Raw genomic sequence first — 15,583 nt, 5'->3', positions numbered from 1 at the left:
TCACACCCCGTCCTCACAGCCTTACTTCTGCCAGTACCTCGTCTCCTACCTTCCAAACTTCACAGAAGCTCTCCTGCGAACCTGTAAAGTTTGGAAGGTAGGAGACGAGGTACTGGCAAAAGTAAGGCTGTGAGGACAGGGTGTGAGTCGTGCTTGGGTAGCTCAGATGGTAGAGCACTTGCCCGCAAAAGGCACAAGTCCCGAGTTTGTGAGTCTTGGTCTGGCACACAGTTTTGATCTGCCAGGAAGTTTCATATCACCACACACTCCGCTGCAGAGTGAAACTCTCATTCTGGAGACGGAAGATAGTCTCTCCACTCATTTCACGAGAGGTAAAGGAAACAGTGAGCAATGCACACCCCAAAACAAAGAAGTGCACAATGCACTCAGCAATGCTTACAGTGCAATTGCTTGCTGAGGTTGGTGGTAGCTCAGCCTGACTTCTACCGGTATCCAATGTAACCATAGGTCAAAATTCCACTGCCACCGAAATCTATCACATTAAATGTCTGCATAATACTAACTTGGGCTAGCATACAAATGTGTGTGTTTTTTGGTTCTCAGACACTAGGTCTCATAGCTGTGTCCTATGTTGCCATACATGACGTTTATCTTATAGAAACCATTCAATCCCCCGCAGCTGACACTGAAGCGGAGCAGGACTTGCGAGCGCAGTGACGCGTTGCTGCATTCGTAAGTAGGTGTGCTCTTCATTTTGCAAATGCAGTCTTAGGCACATTCTCTTCCCAAACTGGCTTCATCACTTGATGGGCAACATCACCTATATTTATATGCAATAAATAAAGCTATTTCAAACTATCTTTGATAAAATAGTTCATCTGGATTCAGTTCACTACGATATAACATTTATTATGTAAATTCACATTTTGAGACAGAATTCTCATCAACAGGGTGATGCAGAGCTAACGTTCACATTTCAAATGTAAACAGCATGCTGACAAGGTGCCACAATAGCTAGTCATAATTGGGGACGGGAAGGGGGGAGGGGGGGGGGGGACGACGACAATGCATGGTAGAGGAGTGGGGAGATTACGTTTCGTGACTTGTGCTACCACGGTATATCAGTTGCAGTGGAACGCTGGAATGTGCCACGCCTTTCTACCTTCCGTTATAGAAGTGCAGAGTGTCTATCAACAGCAGTTAAGATATTGGTCAACACAGACATGCACTGTCTCACAGTACCATATTGGCTTGGGTAAAGAAATTTGAAGAATTTGATAGCATGGTAGATATGAAATATTGAGCTCCAGAACAGTGTGGATGCCACAGAACCTGCAGACAGTGAGGGAAGCTTCTGTACAGTCTTTGCTGTTCGGCATGCCAGCCATCTCACATTTTAGGCATCAGTAGTAGTAGTAGTTTAAATATAATGCTAAAAGTAATAAAATTTCAGCCTTTCGAACTCCAAGTTGTGCAACATGTTAACAAAAGAGACAAGGAAGTGAGACTTCCTTCTCATGATGAGTAGTTTTTTAAAGGAAAACCCATACATTCTGAATAATTTGCCAATGACTGACAAATGCACATTTTCATGTTTCTGGCTGGGTAACCAAACAGAACGTGTGGTGCTGGTCACCAGTGAACCCTAAGGGACACCATGATGACCCCTTGCACTCTCTTAAAGAGGAGGTTTGGTTTGGTGTTGGTGCTTTGGAAACTGTAGGCCCGTATAACAAACAGTGATGGTTGATTCACGTAAGTCACTATGTTGGGAAGCTTTGTTGACAAAAAGTCACAACAGCTTGGCAATAAAACCTATATTTCCAGCAGGATTGAGCAACAGCACATGCCATGCAAAACAGTATGCCTCTGGTTTGTAAAATGTCAGGAACTGTTCTCTCTCATTTTAGAGACATCGCTTGGCCAGCTCAGTTGCCTGACATCAGTGTGCCAGACTTTTTCCTGTGGAGGTTCCCGAAGACACTATGTTCCAGAATGCATATCATGAGTATTCAAGAACTTAAGCGAGCCACTGTTTGCAGCCACTGATGCAGAGCTATGGAGCTGCATGTATGACAACTTCAAGAAATGTTTGCAACAACAATCCACTGATGTAAATGGAGGGCATCTGGCTGATTTAGTTTTCAAAACATAACCTTGTAATTGGTAGCAAAGAAAGGGTATACATGGTCATATTTACAGACAATTTTATTTTTCCCCTGCTTCCATATGAAGTACATGAGTTTAAAAACGTCAGTTGGATCTGCACCACACTACATATTCGCATTTATTGCGAATGCAAATTTTTCAGGTACCTGTTGATGAGGGATTATACCACTGGCCATGAGGGATATGTAGCTGTTCTCTCCTAAGAGTAAACCCCCCACCCCCACCCCTGATTCTTGAAAAAATCAAATTCTCATGTTTATAACAGCTGTTATGAAATCATATACCCTAAACTATGTGTCATACAGTGATATAATTTTGCACATACATTCAATGGTATTTGTGAATACAGTCTGAAAAATGTGTTGCGAATAGTAGTATTAGTAGTAGTAATGTAGGCCACTTTTACAAGGATATTGGACATGCCTTGGTATTACAATTAAGATCAAATACCATCATATAATATTTGTCCAGGATGGGTGGAAACAGTATGAAAAAAATGAAATGAAATGTGCATGTGGCTAGGGCCCACAGGTGGATGGACCGTTCCCTTAGTAACACTTCAGTGACTTGCATGTCGATGAGGATGAAATGACGAAGAAGACAACAAAACACTCAGTCCCCAAGTAAAGAAAATCCCCAACCTGACCAGTAATCAAACCCGGACCTCTCGCACAGCATTCTGCCAACCTGAGCACTCAGCTAAGGAGATGGACATAGTCTGAAATGCTTGTAAGAATGTTGCATTGTAGGGGTTGCACTGAGAAATAATTGTTAAGAAAAAATATATATGATATGTTGTGCTGTTTCTGAGTTAATTAGCATTGAAGTTAGCCTATCAGGCTGTTGTGTATGCAAATTAAAGTGCTGTTTATTATGAAAACTGTATTCATTTAGTTATGTTCTAAGGTACTTTGCTCACTGTTTACGCATTTTGTAATGAAACAAAGGTGCCAGTGTGTACTACAGTGCCCTCCACTTTACCATTTTAATTTTACTTGTCGATACTTTATTTCAATAGATGGATTTCTCCATATACAAATGTATCATACATGGTTGCTTCTCTTTCTCCATGTAATATAACACATTATTGCTGCACTGCTTAGCCTTCACCTGTGTTATCCCTTATCTTTTACCTTAGGTTTGGTTTTTATGCATCATTATTTTCTAGATTCAGAATTTTGTAATGATGTATTTATGGTTTTTGCTGTATAATTTGACATTACTGTCAAACATTTTCGCACCTTTATCTAGCTTGTCATGTGTTCAAAAATGTTGATTGATTTTTAACTTTTGTCAATTTTATTTTTTTGCTTTAAATAAACTGGTTCTTCACGGCTTTTTTATCCTTTCTGCAGAAGATCAGTTTACTCGAAACACATAAATAAAACTGAATTACTGAACGTCAAGTGACTAAAATTTTTTTTCTCCAGTGACCATAATAGCTGCATTTAAAATCTGTAATTTCATAAAATGGTCACAGCGTTTCATGTGACTGCATGTCACACCTTAAATTTGGTTCAACGTGTTGTGGAATTACCATATTTAATATAAACATGAACATTGGGAAGGAAAGAAAGTGGAAATGATAGGTGAGAAAGGGTGATGGCTAGCCACTCTGGACATTGTGGTAATGCAATGGCAATGGCAATAAACATGAACAAACGAGGCAGTGCTGACCCTACAACTTCTCTTATAAAATAAGTTAAGGAGAAGCAAACTCATATTTATAGCATTTGTAGACTTAGAGAAAACTTTTGACAATGTTGACTGGAATATTCTCTTTGAAACTCCGAAGGTAGCAGGGGTAAAATAGAGGGGGTGAAAGGCTATTTACAAGTTGTACAGCAATCATAAGAGTCAAGAGGCATGAAAGGGGCACAGTGATTGAGAATGGAGTGAGACAGGGTTGTAACCTATCCCCCAAAGTCATTCAATCTGAACACTGAGCAAGTAGTAGAGGAAACCTAAGAAAAATTTGGAGCAGAAATTAAAGTTCAGGGAGAAGAAACCAAAACTATGAGGTTTGCCAATGACGTAATTCTGTCAGACACATTGAATGACTCTGAAGAGCAGTTGAACGGAATTGACAAAGTCTTGCAAGAAGGATAGAAGATGAACATCAACAAAAGCAAAACAAGAATAATGGAATGTAGTTGAATTAAATCAGGTAATGCTGAGGAATTAGATTTGGAAACAGACGAGTTTTGCTACTTGGGCATCAAAATAAGTGATGATTTCTGAAGTAGAGAAATTCCCTAACAGCGAATATAGATTTTACACTTTGGGTTGCAATTTATGGAAGTGTAACATAGATGAAAAATAGTTTAAACATGAAGAGAACAGAAGCTTTTGAAATGGGGCGCAACAGAAGAATGTTGAAGATTATATCAGTAGATCATGTAATAATGAGGAGATTCTGAATAGAATATAGGAGACAATAAATTTTTGGCACAACCTGAGTAGAAGAAGGCATCAGTTGATAGGACACATTCTGAGACACCGAGAGATCACCACTTGAATATTGGAGGGAAGTGCAGGCGGTAAAAACAGTACAGGGAGACCAAGAGATGAATACAGTAAGCAGATTCAGAAGGAAGTAGGTTTCAGTTGTTATTCGGAGATGAAGAGGCTTCCACAGGATAGAGTAGCATGGAGAGCTGCATCAAACCAATCTTCAGACTGAAGATCACAACAACAACATCTAACCAGACACTTTTATATTTTATTTAATAGCTAGTCTTGATCAATAATGATCCATAGGTCAGTCTCTTTTAATAGAATGGTACTGCCATTAGCCAGTGGTAAAAGCAGTGTGGCGTAGTAGTCAGAATTGTTGCCTGGTTTGCTGCAGGTTGCCAGTACAAACTCGATCACCAGCAGTTGTTAATTAGTACTTATCATTTCTGGAAGAGTCTTTAAATATCTAATGTTTGTAATGTTTGTATGAATATACAAATATACAAATATGAATATACAATATCTGATTATCGTCAAACAGCAGCACTCTTCTTCCCAAAGTTCAGTTTTGTTCTGGCTGTACACTACTGACCCTGCTTTTGGCTTTGGTCTTGATTCTGGTTCCAATGTGACAATATGAAAAAACATGCTAAGATTGGCAGTGTCAAAAAATATAATACATGATAAAACTGTAGGGCAAACACTGTATGTGAGTAATGCAGTGTGGGCAGCATATGCAACATGAACAGAAGCATGTTTTATGCTCATGTATTGTGATCTATCTGGAGACCACAAATGTCTTCTGTTCAACTTGGATTCCACAAAAAAATGATGTTGACCAAAACTCTCTTTGCTCTGTTAGTCCATAAGACCCAAAAAGGCTGTATATTTCAGCACTTGGGTTGATACTGCACTCCTTGGCTTCTAACAGGTGTTCGATATGTTTGCACCTACACTGATGCCTAATGAACAAACTACCAGTGTACGGAATATAAGGGCAGTTTTGTGACTGGATTGAAGAGTTCCTAACAGATTGGCCACATCATGTTGTTCTTAATGGATAAAATTTTCTTGCATATCATAGCTTTGGGCATATGCCCAGGAAGTGTTATAGGTTTATCACAGTTCACAATATTGGATAACATAGGAAGCTTCACGAGGCTGTTTTTGGATGACATTTTTGTACACATAGAAGTCATGGCCCTTCCATACGATCAATGCTTAACAGAGGGATGAGTAATTTAACCACAACATTATAGTGTAAGATGTGATTCTTCAGAATGACATGTTCCTCTCTCATCATCTTAGACTGACAAAAGATATTTGTGAGAGCTGAAAACTTAGTTTAGATAGTTGGAAAGGGTAAAATATCCCAATTTGTGGGCAGATAAAGCATAAGTCACATCAGCTCTGGACATGAGAAAGCGTGACAGTGGATAAACCTCTCCACCTGCTGTGACAGTGTGTGTGCTCATTGGATGTCAAGAAACAGATATATACGCTCAACAATGTAACCGAGTGGAATCAAATGAAGTATGTTCCATCACTTACATTTGATTGCTAATCTCATAGTAATACACATGTCTGTTTCAAGTAGTCTGTCATGGGCTACAAGATCTGTACACCAATCATTGTAACTGAAGCTGGGGGCATAAATTACAGAAGAATTACTACCAAGCTGTTTACATCATTTAGTAACTTTGACGGATTACAGCATTCTTCCAGTAACAATGCATCAGTCCGAGAGAACAGTCAGATAGCAAAGAACAGCAGGACCGCATAGGTAATTAACCTTGAGAACGGTGCCTGGAAATTACTTAAGAAGTAAATTGGCATACACTTACGTAAAGTGCAATGTAGAGAGTACTTATCATTGTACCAGTTCTTAAGTCTCCTCCTCATTCTATTCTTATCGAGATCCAGTTCAGTATTGGTGCACAGCATTCTTCAGTTAGTACTTAACTGTCTCATCTGTGAAAAGTCTGAGGTTACTAAAAATATTGCCTGGAAGATCATTAATATATGAGTAAAACAGCGAGGGCTCCAATACACTTCTCTTGGGCACATCGAAAGTTACTTCTAGATCTGGCAATGACTCTCCATCCAAATTAACATGCTGTATCCTTGCTATCAAGAAATCCTCAATCCAATTACAAATTTTGATTGATACCTATGTGATAGTACTTTTCATAAGAAGATTAGGTAGTGTAATGAGTCACGTGCTTTTTGGAAATTGAGATATACTGCATCTACATGACCGTCCTGATGCATGACTTTTGAGATATCATGTGAGAAAAGTGCCAGTTTGGTTTCACATGATCTATGTTTTTGGAATCCATGCTGCATGGCCTGTGCTTTGGAATCACTGGGACCTGTTCTTTGTTTGGAGGATCTTCAAAATATTGTCGTTAAAAGAAGGGCTAACTCAGCTGCCAATTCACTATAGAATCTGGTAGAGATTCCATCTGATCCTGGAGATTTCTTCAATTTTAACAGTTTTAGCTGTTTTATATATGAAGATGGTATCTCTTCTTTCGGACATGTCCAAAAGAACAGATACCATTGGTGATATTGCACCTCTTGAAGAATGAAATTACAATGAAATCCAGACTATTAGCTGCTTACAGGCATTAGAACATATCAACGGGGCAGTTGAAAATGTGTGCCCTGACCGGGACTTGAACCCGGGATCTCCTGCTTACTAGTGTGATCGCAGAGACTTATCTCTGGCATGCTCCCCGTGAGACCCACATTTCCAACTTATACTCATTACTTGCGACAGTCAATCTACTGATTCCCTTAAGAGTTTGAGCAAGAAGATCATTGGCTGGTAAGCCTTATCTATATGAAGATGGTAGCTGTTATTTCAGACATGTCTGAAAGAACAGATACCATTGGTGATCTTGCAGCTCTCAAAGAATGAAATTGCAATGAAATCCAGACCATTAACTGATTAGAGGGGTTGATGAATATCAACTGGGACAGTTGAAAATGTGTACTTTGACCGGGACTCAAACCCGGGATCTTCTGCTTACATCGCAGACGCTCAATCTGACTGAGCCATCAAGGACACAGAGGATGGTGCACAACTACAGGGACTTATCTCTGGCATGCTCCTCATGAGACCCACATTTCCAACTTTCTGTCCACACACTACATTTGTAGTGCCCCTATACTCATTACTGGCAGCAGTCAATCTACTAAATCCCGTAAGTATAGTGGGCGGGGGATAGAGTGTCTGTCATGTAAGCAGGAGATCCCAGGTTCGAGTCCCGGTCAGGCCGCACATTTTCAGCTGTCCCCATTGATATTTATCAACACCTGTAAGCAGCTAATTGTCTGGATTTCACATTTCAGCTGTTGGTCAACACTACTGATGCTAATATCGTCATTGCCCATCTTTGTAGTGATACAAGAATTGAATTAGTGTAATACTACTGATTTTTAATTTTTAAAGAAACATTTGAAAACAGATTTTAGGATTTCTGCTCATCATGAGTGTCTGGACACTAACTTGGGTACCACTGATAGCCTTTACCTAGGACCATAATTTTTTGTGGTTTTTAGAAAGAGATCTTTCATTAATATTCCACCTATTGAAGGCTTCATGCACTGCTGTATCGACAGGCGAATGAGTGAGTTTCATTTAGCATCTATAGCCCTATATTCTGTTTTACACAAATTATGTAATAATCTCTGCTTCTTTAGATGTTTCTTTCAGTGCATTTTTAGAGTGTCCCTCCCATTATGAACTGTTCTATTAGGTACATCAAGTTTATAATCAACTAATCTTCTAAACCTGTGCCACTGTTCTTCTACACACCCATCTCCAAAGCTAAATGTTTCAACTTCTTTATATGGTCATACTACTTTTTTATCTGATTTTCTAAACATGTCAGCCTTCCTACTTTTTTTGGTTTTCTTTTTGACTTCTGTAATTACTGTTGCTACAACTGCCTTGTGGTCACTGATACTAGTTTCTATGTGGACATCCTCACAGAGGTCGGGCCTATTTGGCGCTGTTAGATCCAACATATTTCCATCAAGAGTGGGTTTCTGCAAAATCTGTTCTAGGTACTGTTGAACTTTGTTCTTCTCTTAAGTTTTTGGTTTAACGTGGAGGTGAGTGTGGAAGGTAATATATTGATCCTATTATCAGTTTATTTCCACCCTCGATACTGGCTCTTCCCTATATAAATATGGCATGCAGGTCAAATTCTATCTCGGCAGATTTGAGTTTCTCATTTACTGTGACAAATACACCACGTCTGTTTACAACTACCCTATCATTTTGAAACATGCTGAAATATTCCCCCAAAAAAATCTCACTGCTACCAATTTTGGATTTTATCCAGCTTATTGTATCTAATATTATGTGAACTTCACTGCATTTTTAGGAGTGCTTCAAATTCTGGCATTTTGCTGAGAATGCTCTTACAGTTAACCACTAGGATTTTTTAAATGCTCTCACCTGTTAGAGACATTTCTTTGAATCTTTTACTGATATCTCTCGGTCCCTTATGCCATCTTTATCTGCAGCTTATAGAGAAGAATCTATAAAAAAAACCTTATGTGCAACCCATAAATTGCCAGCTATATGTCTACCAGCTTCTAATGTATAGTACACATCTGACCCATTTTGGGGGATTTATAGTTCTCAACCCTACAACATAATTACAGGAAGTTGATGTCCACTTACCCACAGAATTTTGGAAATCTCTTGTTCAGTCCTTCCACTTGACACAGAAACAGGGCCACAATCAGCTCTGGTAGTAATGCTGCAAATTGTAAATTTCACTGAAACTCTCTTCTCAACCCCCTCTGCCAGAAGTTGGAATGATCCCAAGAGTGACCTCAGAGTACACAAGGAGAGGTTCCCAGGGGTCAGACTGGCTTTTGAAACTATCTGGTATAATGATGTAAGTTAGGATCCCAGGTATCTCACACTGCAGCAAATCACTCTGTTGAACCCACATTTGCAACAAATTTTTTGTTTTGTAATTATGTGTGAAGTTCTAGAGTCTTAAATTTGACAATAATACAATTAGTGATATCGTAGTGTAGTGGTAAGCCTATGAGAGTGACATGCAGGTTCAACTCTCATCAGGTGCCCCAACTTTTTTTTATTTTGAAATAGTTATCATAATGACTTTGGTCACTATTTTTAGTCAATTGATTGGTTTAAATGTAATTTTTTAAAATTTCTAATCCTCTGTTATGTCATTTTAATCCACTTAAAAAAAGTTTTTCACTTGCTCTTTTTTTCTTCATATCATTTTGTTTTCATGTGGTATCTTTGTGCATGTGATTTTAATATTTTCTTTATAATTTCCGTTAAATTGTCTTATACTTTTGTATGTGTTATTGCATTCACTATTTCTATTCCTCAATTTGCACATTTATTTATAATCTCTTCTTTTGCTTAAATCTTCATTTTGTCCATAGTGCATCGGGAATGTGTGTTTTAAATGTTTGTGTGACAATCACCATCCAAAATTTTTTACATGAAAAATACATTTTGGACAGAGTTGTGCATTCAACATAAGCAGATTATTTTGTTATTTGTTTTTTAACCAACAGATTGGGATTTTCAAATGTTTAAATATTGTGATAGATAAATAAAGCCAGTTAAAAATCACATAATGTTTGAAAGGAAAAAAATAAAAGAAATGAAAAAAGTAATATGATGGTTAAAATGGCATGAAAGGATCAAAAATTTAAAAAAATACATTAAACCAAATGACTGAATAAAAATAATGATCAGTCATTTTAATGAAAAAGAAAACAGAAGTACCTGACAACACTTGAACCCTCAACCTTCTGCAAGTGTATGTCAGTCTTTTATGCCAATCGCTGTGCTACAACACCACTGAACATAATGGTCAATATTAAGGGTCTAAAATATCATACTTTTTTAACATTACTTGAAAATGAGGGCCAACCAAGGTGACTGGCTGGGACCCAAATTTATTTCACAGTTTACATGGTTTCAAAGAGACGATTGTACCCCTGGGGCCATCTCCTAGTCAGATGACACACACCGTTTATTCTAACATGCATCACAATCAGCAGATGATTGTACCCTGTTTCCTCAATGGCCACCAGATCAACCTCTTCAACATGCTGAATGAAACCTCTAGACCGACAACAAATGCATCTGATGTTCCTTACCATCAATGGCTGTTGTTTGCCAAAAGGGGAACCATTATTATTTGTACATTTGAGCTGATGATCATTACTAGACCCCTAACATTTTGCATTTGCTTCCTCTTGACACAGGAGACAGTAGGTTTCCCAACACATGAAGTGAGTCTCACTGGTCAGTTTCAGTTTGAGTGGAAGCCGTCACCTCAAAATTGTTGGTTAGGGCAATAGGCATAACACCCTAACTTCTTCCTTGTATCTGTCTCCCCTGTGCAGGATGCCTAGACCTACCACTGACATGGCACTCACAGTCAAGTGGAAGGAATAGATCATGTACCTCCTGTAGAGGAGACAGGTTCCATGGGACAGAATGGTACTTCAGGTACCTTAGCTACACGACTCTTAGGAACCCCTCCAACACATTGACCAACCATATTTGTGTTGGATGCATGGCAGAATCTCACAGACAATGAGACATATTTCCTGAGGCTGAACGCCATGTCAAATAACAAATTCTCTTGCTGTGGTGTCGACACCTTTCCTATGCTGACCTTCAAAGCCAAACAGTATCCCCTGTGTCACATGCCACCACTTTATCCATTTCAGCCACTTTTCAGCATCTCGTCAAATGAGGCAGGTAATTAAGGCAATCCAATTCAAGAACGAGACCAGTTTCTCTGGATATCTGAAAACTGTTCACAACTGCTTACAGGATGCTGGCCTTAGAGCCTATGGGCTGCCAATAAACAGGCCCTCTGTGAAGATCACAAACTTCAAAGGTTTGCCTTCACTGTATCAAATGTAGAATTTTGGGTCACAAATTTTCAATGGCATTCAAATCCAGCCCTCTAACAGGCCAGGTGATCAGGTCGACATCAGACTATTGCAAAAATTGATATCAGTTTGTTGCAAAAATGTTTACTGAATAATATGACTCATGTGAATTGGTGAACGGCCACCTGGAAACAAATTACTGCAGTGGGATAGTGGGTCCTCACATTCGACACTAAGGTATGTTTCATGGTGCCCACAAACTGATTTGCAGCAAGATGACCACAAATTTGATGAAGTGCCCTTGCCCCATCATACTGAACAAATGACAGTATGTGTTATAATCAGTGTTGAGATGATATATTACTTTGTACAGTGTTTAGTAGGTATTAATTTCTAGTTTGTGCATAGAACATCTCACTGGTATGATAATATGTTGCCACTGTAATCCAACATGAGCATGAACAGGGTGAAAGTGTTACCACGATTTGTGATGTGGCTGTACAAGAGAGGCATTATGCATCTCCGTGTGGATTACGGTCGAAATTCTGGGAACTGAAAAAAATGGACTTTGAAGAGCAGACGATTTCTGGGTGTGCTGTTAAGAACAAAATAATTTCCTCCATTTCTCAGGACTTGCTGGTAGCTGCACATGCCGACAATACCTAATGTGGGACATAGCCATTTTCCACTGGAACAGTTTTGTTTTGTCAACTGTGTTTTCTGCATGTTATTCATGCACACAAGTCATATTTGATTTCAATTTGCCTCTTAAGGTGAGTAGCTTATTTCAACATATTTCAGAGGTAACTATTTTTCCATATTTACACATACCAATTCCTAGAGGAAAATTGAGGTGGATCCCATCTGAAAGGTATCCCAGAACCTCATTAATGGTGATGATCAAACAAACAATAAGCATTTCTAACATTCTAACTAATCCCTAAACAACAATAATAAAATGTCTGTGACACAAATAGGTCACTTAAAAATAAGAAAAGACATGCTTTTAACTGTTTTGGTTTTTATTATCATTTTATAGTGCCACAAAGTAGTCCATATTTCTGTATCCTTCTTCCACGAAGCTTAATGGTTTATCAACAACTGTTCTTCTGTGACAGATTTGTTCCTACAAGGAAAAGAAATTAGTTAGCAACACGAATAAACAACTTTGTTAGCTACCAGTGTGCAGAGGTATGTTTCTTCTCTGCCACATCCAACTCATGAGATATATATATATATATATAGACACACACACACACACACACACACACACACACACAGATTTAAATTTGTACATGCTTTCACAGTTAGTGGCTCCTCCTCATGGCAGAAGTAAATCTCCCATGACCCGTGGTTCTGGGTGACTTTCCTGAACTGTACCCCTTTCCCTAAACCTCCCCAATCCTTTTCCTTCACCACTCTGCCTTCTTCAACCCTTTTGCGAGGAGGAAGAGCCTCTGGGTACAAAAGCTTGTAAAAATTTAAATCCTTTTGTGTGTGTTACTCTGCCGCCAATTGGTGAGTAGAATTTTACCTATCCGATTTTATTACATTATCAATAATATATTATTTTCATTATTTTTACACACACACACACACACACACACACACACACACACACACACACACACACACACACACACACCAGAAGCGAGTGTATACATTACTTAACTTTAAATTAAATAAAGAAGAATGAGTATAAGAGCCACATTTGAATTATTTGTACTTCACAGTATCTCTTCCTTGACTGTTTGCTTCATTGTTAGGGTCAAAGAATCATAAATGAAATTCTTAATTTTTAGAGGTCACAGTTTGCTTCCATTAGTGCTTTGCTCAGTTCTCACTTTGTTTAACTTGTTTAGAGAAACAACTTGTTTCTCTTGTTTAGAACAAATACATCAGAAAGGAGACCGACAAAACTATGGAAAGTATCACTGGTATTTTTAAAGACTGAATTGGGCCACTTTATACCGTACAGCTGTGACGAAAGTACTATTACCTTATTTGTTAACAATTTTTATCTATCTATATTGATCAAATTTGTTGCAGAAATTCTTTTGTGTATAATTTTAGCCATAGCCAATTGCGATCTGATGGATAACTAGCATTAAAGAGTGAACTTTCATACTTATTTCTCTCACCACTTGATATAATACTGTTAAGGCATGACAGCCTTCTTATTAGCTTATCACTTGTACAAAATATTTTGTTTATCTTGATGGTATTAGCAAATGTGCATTTGGTTGTTATAATCCTAAATCAATACTGATCATCATATCATCATCACTGACTCACAAGTCGCTGAAGTGGCGTCAAATAAAAAGGATTTGTAATACGGCAGCCGAACTTCCCCGCATGGGACCTCCCGGCCAACAGTGCCATATGATCATTTCCTTTCATTTCAATACTGATAGTTTCAAAAATTAAAATCCTTATGCCGACAGTGTTTTGGGAATCATGTGGCCTGGGAGTATGGTTTATAGACTTTACACTAGAAACTCCAGATTGGAATATAAACAATATTAGGGAAAGAACAGATTGTAACTCTATGTAAAGATGACCCATTGAGTTGCACAAAGGCAAAGGCTATTACATATTACAGCTTTCAGCCAGCCAGTGCATTTTTCAGTTGGAGCAGCCAGTGGTAGCCGTCATGTGCGTTGGACTGTGTGATTTGTGAATTTGTATGTTTTCTTTGCCGTATAAAGCTTTGGCTGATAGCTATAATGTGTAACTGTCTTTTCATTGTGCCTGTCTGCAGTTCAATATGTCATCTTTAGGCTGAGTAGCATCCTTTTCCTAATACTGTAGGCTTTACACTGGCTTTGGAGCCTCATACTTCTATAGCAGATACCCCAAATACACTTTCAGTGTACAGAGATTTAGATATGATAAGGGTAGTAAATTTTGTTTTAAGATCATTACTGACTGAGGAAGCAATAAAGAAATGAATGCACACTCTACTTTGGCTGTGTTTATTTTGACCTTTTCTTCGTTTCACAACTAATACCAATTTTTAAAGTTATTATCAAGTGTTTAGTTAGAAAAAAAGGCTGTATTTATTGAAATGGCAGCATATTCACATAATTTGCTTCCATCTGTTTTGTTTTACAGGATACATTGCTATTCAACAACTATCCGGCAAACAATCAAGATCAGTGAACATTTTAAACCAAAACAAAGCACATTATGTGAGTATAATGCCATTTCCATAAGTGTGGACTTTTCTCTAGCTAAACATAAGATATATTAATTTATTCCCCATAAATAAATACAAATTTTTTGGGACTGCTCCCATAACTTTAGAGGAACAATAAAAAATGCTGTATATCTCTATTATTAGCACTGAAAAATACTACTGGCACAAATGAAAGTATTCTACTCTTCTGAAAGGAATTCCTTAATACTGTAAAAACATTCATTGGTAAGAAACTCCTTCAAGGCCATTTCAATGCAGCTTCTACTTGCACTTTTTAAATTCTTTCGAAATTTGTTATAAAATTGTGACAGAGCCTGATGTTTGCACATTTTCTGTTATGCCTTTTCAGACGATAGTCACTCCCAGTACTATACAAGTGTGCATCTCTATTTGGTATTTTAAAAGTAATTAATCAGTTTTCTAACCATGTACTGATAGCAATTTTAGTAAAGTTTTACTTTTGAACACCTCTTCACATAACTCCCTATAGCCAAGCTTGCACAGAAGCCTTACAGCCTCTTCTGATGGATAACCGACCTATTTGTATGCCTGGCAGCAGCAAATTCCATGCTTCAATTCCATAAGTGAGGTATGGGTGTACTAATTTGCTCATAATTTAGCAATTGCCACAATGCTCTCATTTTGTACATTGATTTTCTTAATTTTTGGCATAAATGATCATTGTGATGCCTATCTGATCATCATCAGGGCATTTGCATCATGCAGTTTTTTTTTTCTGTACCGTCATCAGACACAACATTCCATTGTACTCCATCAGATGTTTGGTGTATTTGAAAGTCCATTACACTTTATTTACTGGAATTTAAGCTTGAGCAATTGTTTTGTTGGTAATTTCTCAAGTCAAGTAAGCCCCAGAAC

The 15,583-nt window shown here is 38.1% G+C and overlaps 1 protein-coding gene across 4 annotated transcripts in view; it reads right to left on the bottom strand.

The window, feature by feature from the left end:
- The window catches only part of LOC126291640 (tubulin-specific chaperone cofactor E-like protein), a 77,666-nt gene that overhangs the window by 18,596 nt on the left and 43,487 nt on the right, over positions 1-15,583 (bottom strand). For 2 of the 4 annotated variants that reach the window (XM_049985211.1, XM_049985210.1), the window contains exon 8: positions 12,507-12,631. The exons of the other annotated variants lie outside the window; for them this stretch is intronic. In XM_049985211.1, coding sequence (XP_049841168.1) covers positions 12,539-12,631 — 93 coding nt within the window. In that variant the 3' untranslated portion in view covers positions 12,507-12,538. Of the gene's footprint in view, positions 1-12,506; positions 12,632-15,583 lie in introns of those variants that run through there. 4 annotated transcript variants of the gene reach the window in all.

Source organism: Schistocerca gregaria, chromosome 9, assembly GCF_023897955.1.
Source record: "Schistocerca gregaria isolate iqSchGreg1 chromosome 9, iqSchGreg1.2, whole genome shotgun sequence".
Taxonomy (NCBI): domain Eukaryota; kingdom Metazoa; phylum Arthropoda; class Insecta; order Orthoptera; family Acrididae; genus Schistocerca; species Schistocerca gregaria.
Note: the sequence above shows the minus strand (reverse complement) of the source record. Positions and strands in the feature narration are given on the sequence as shown.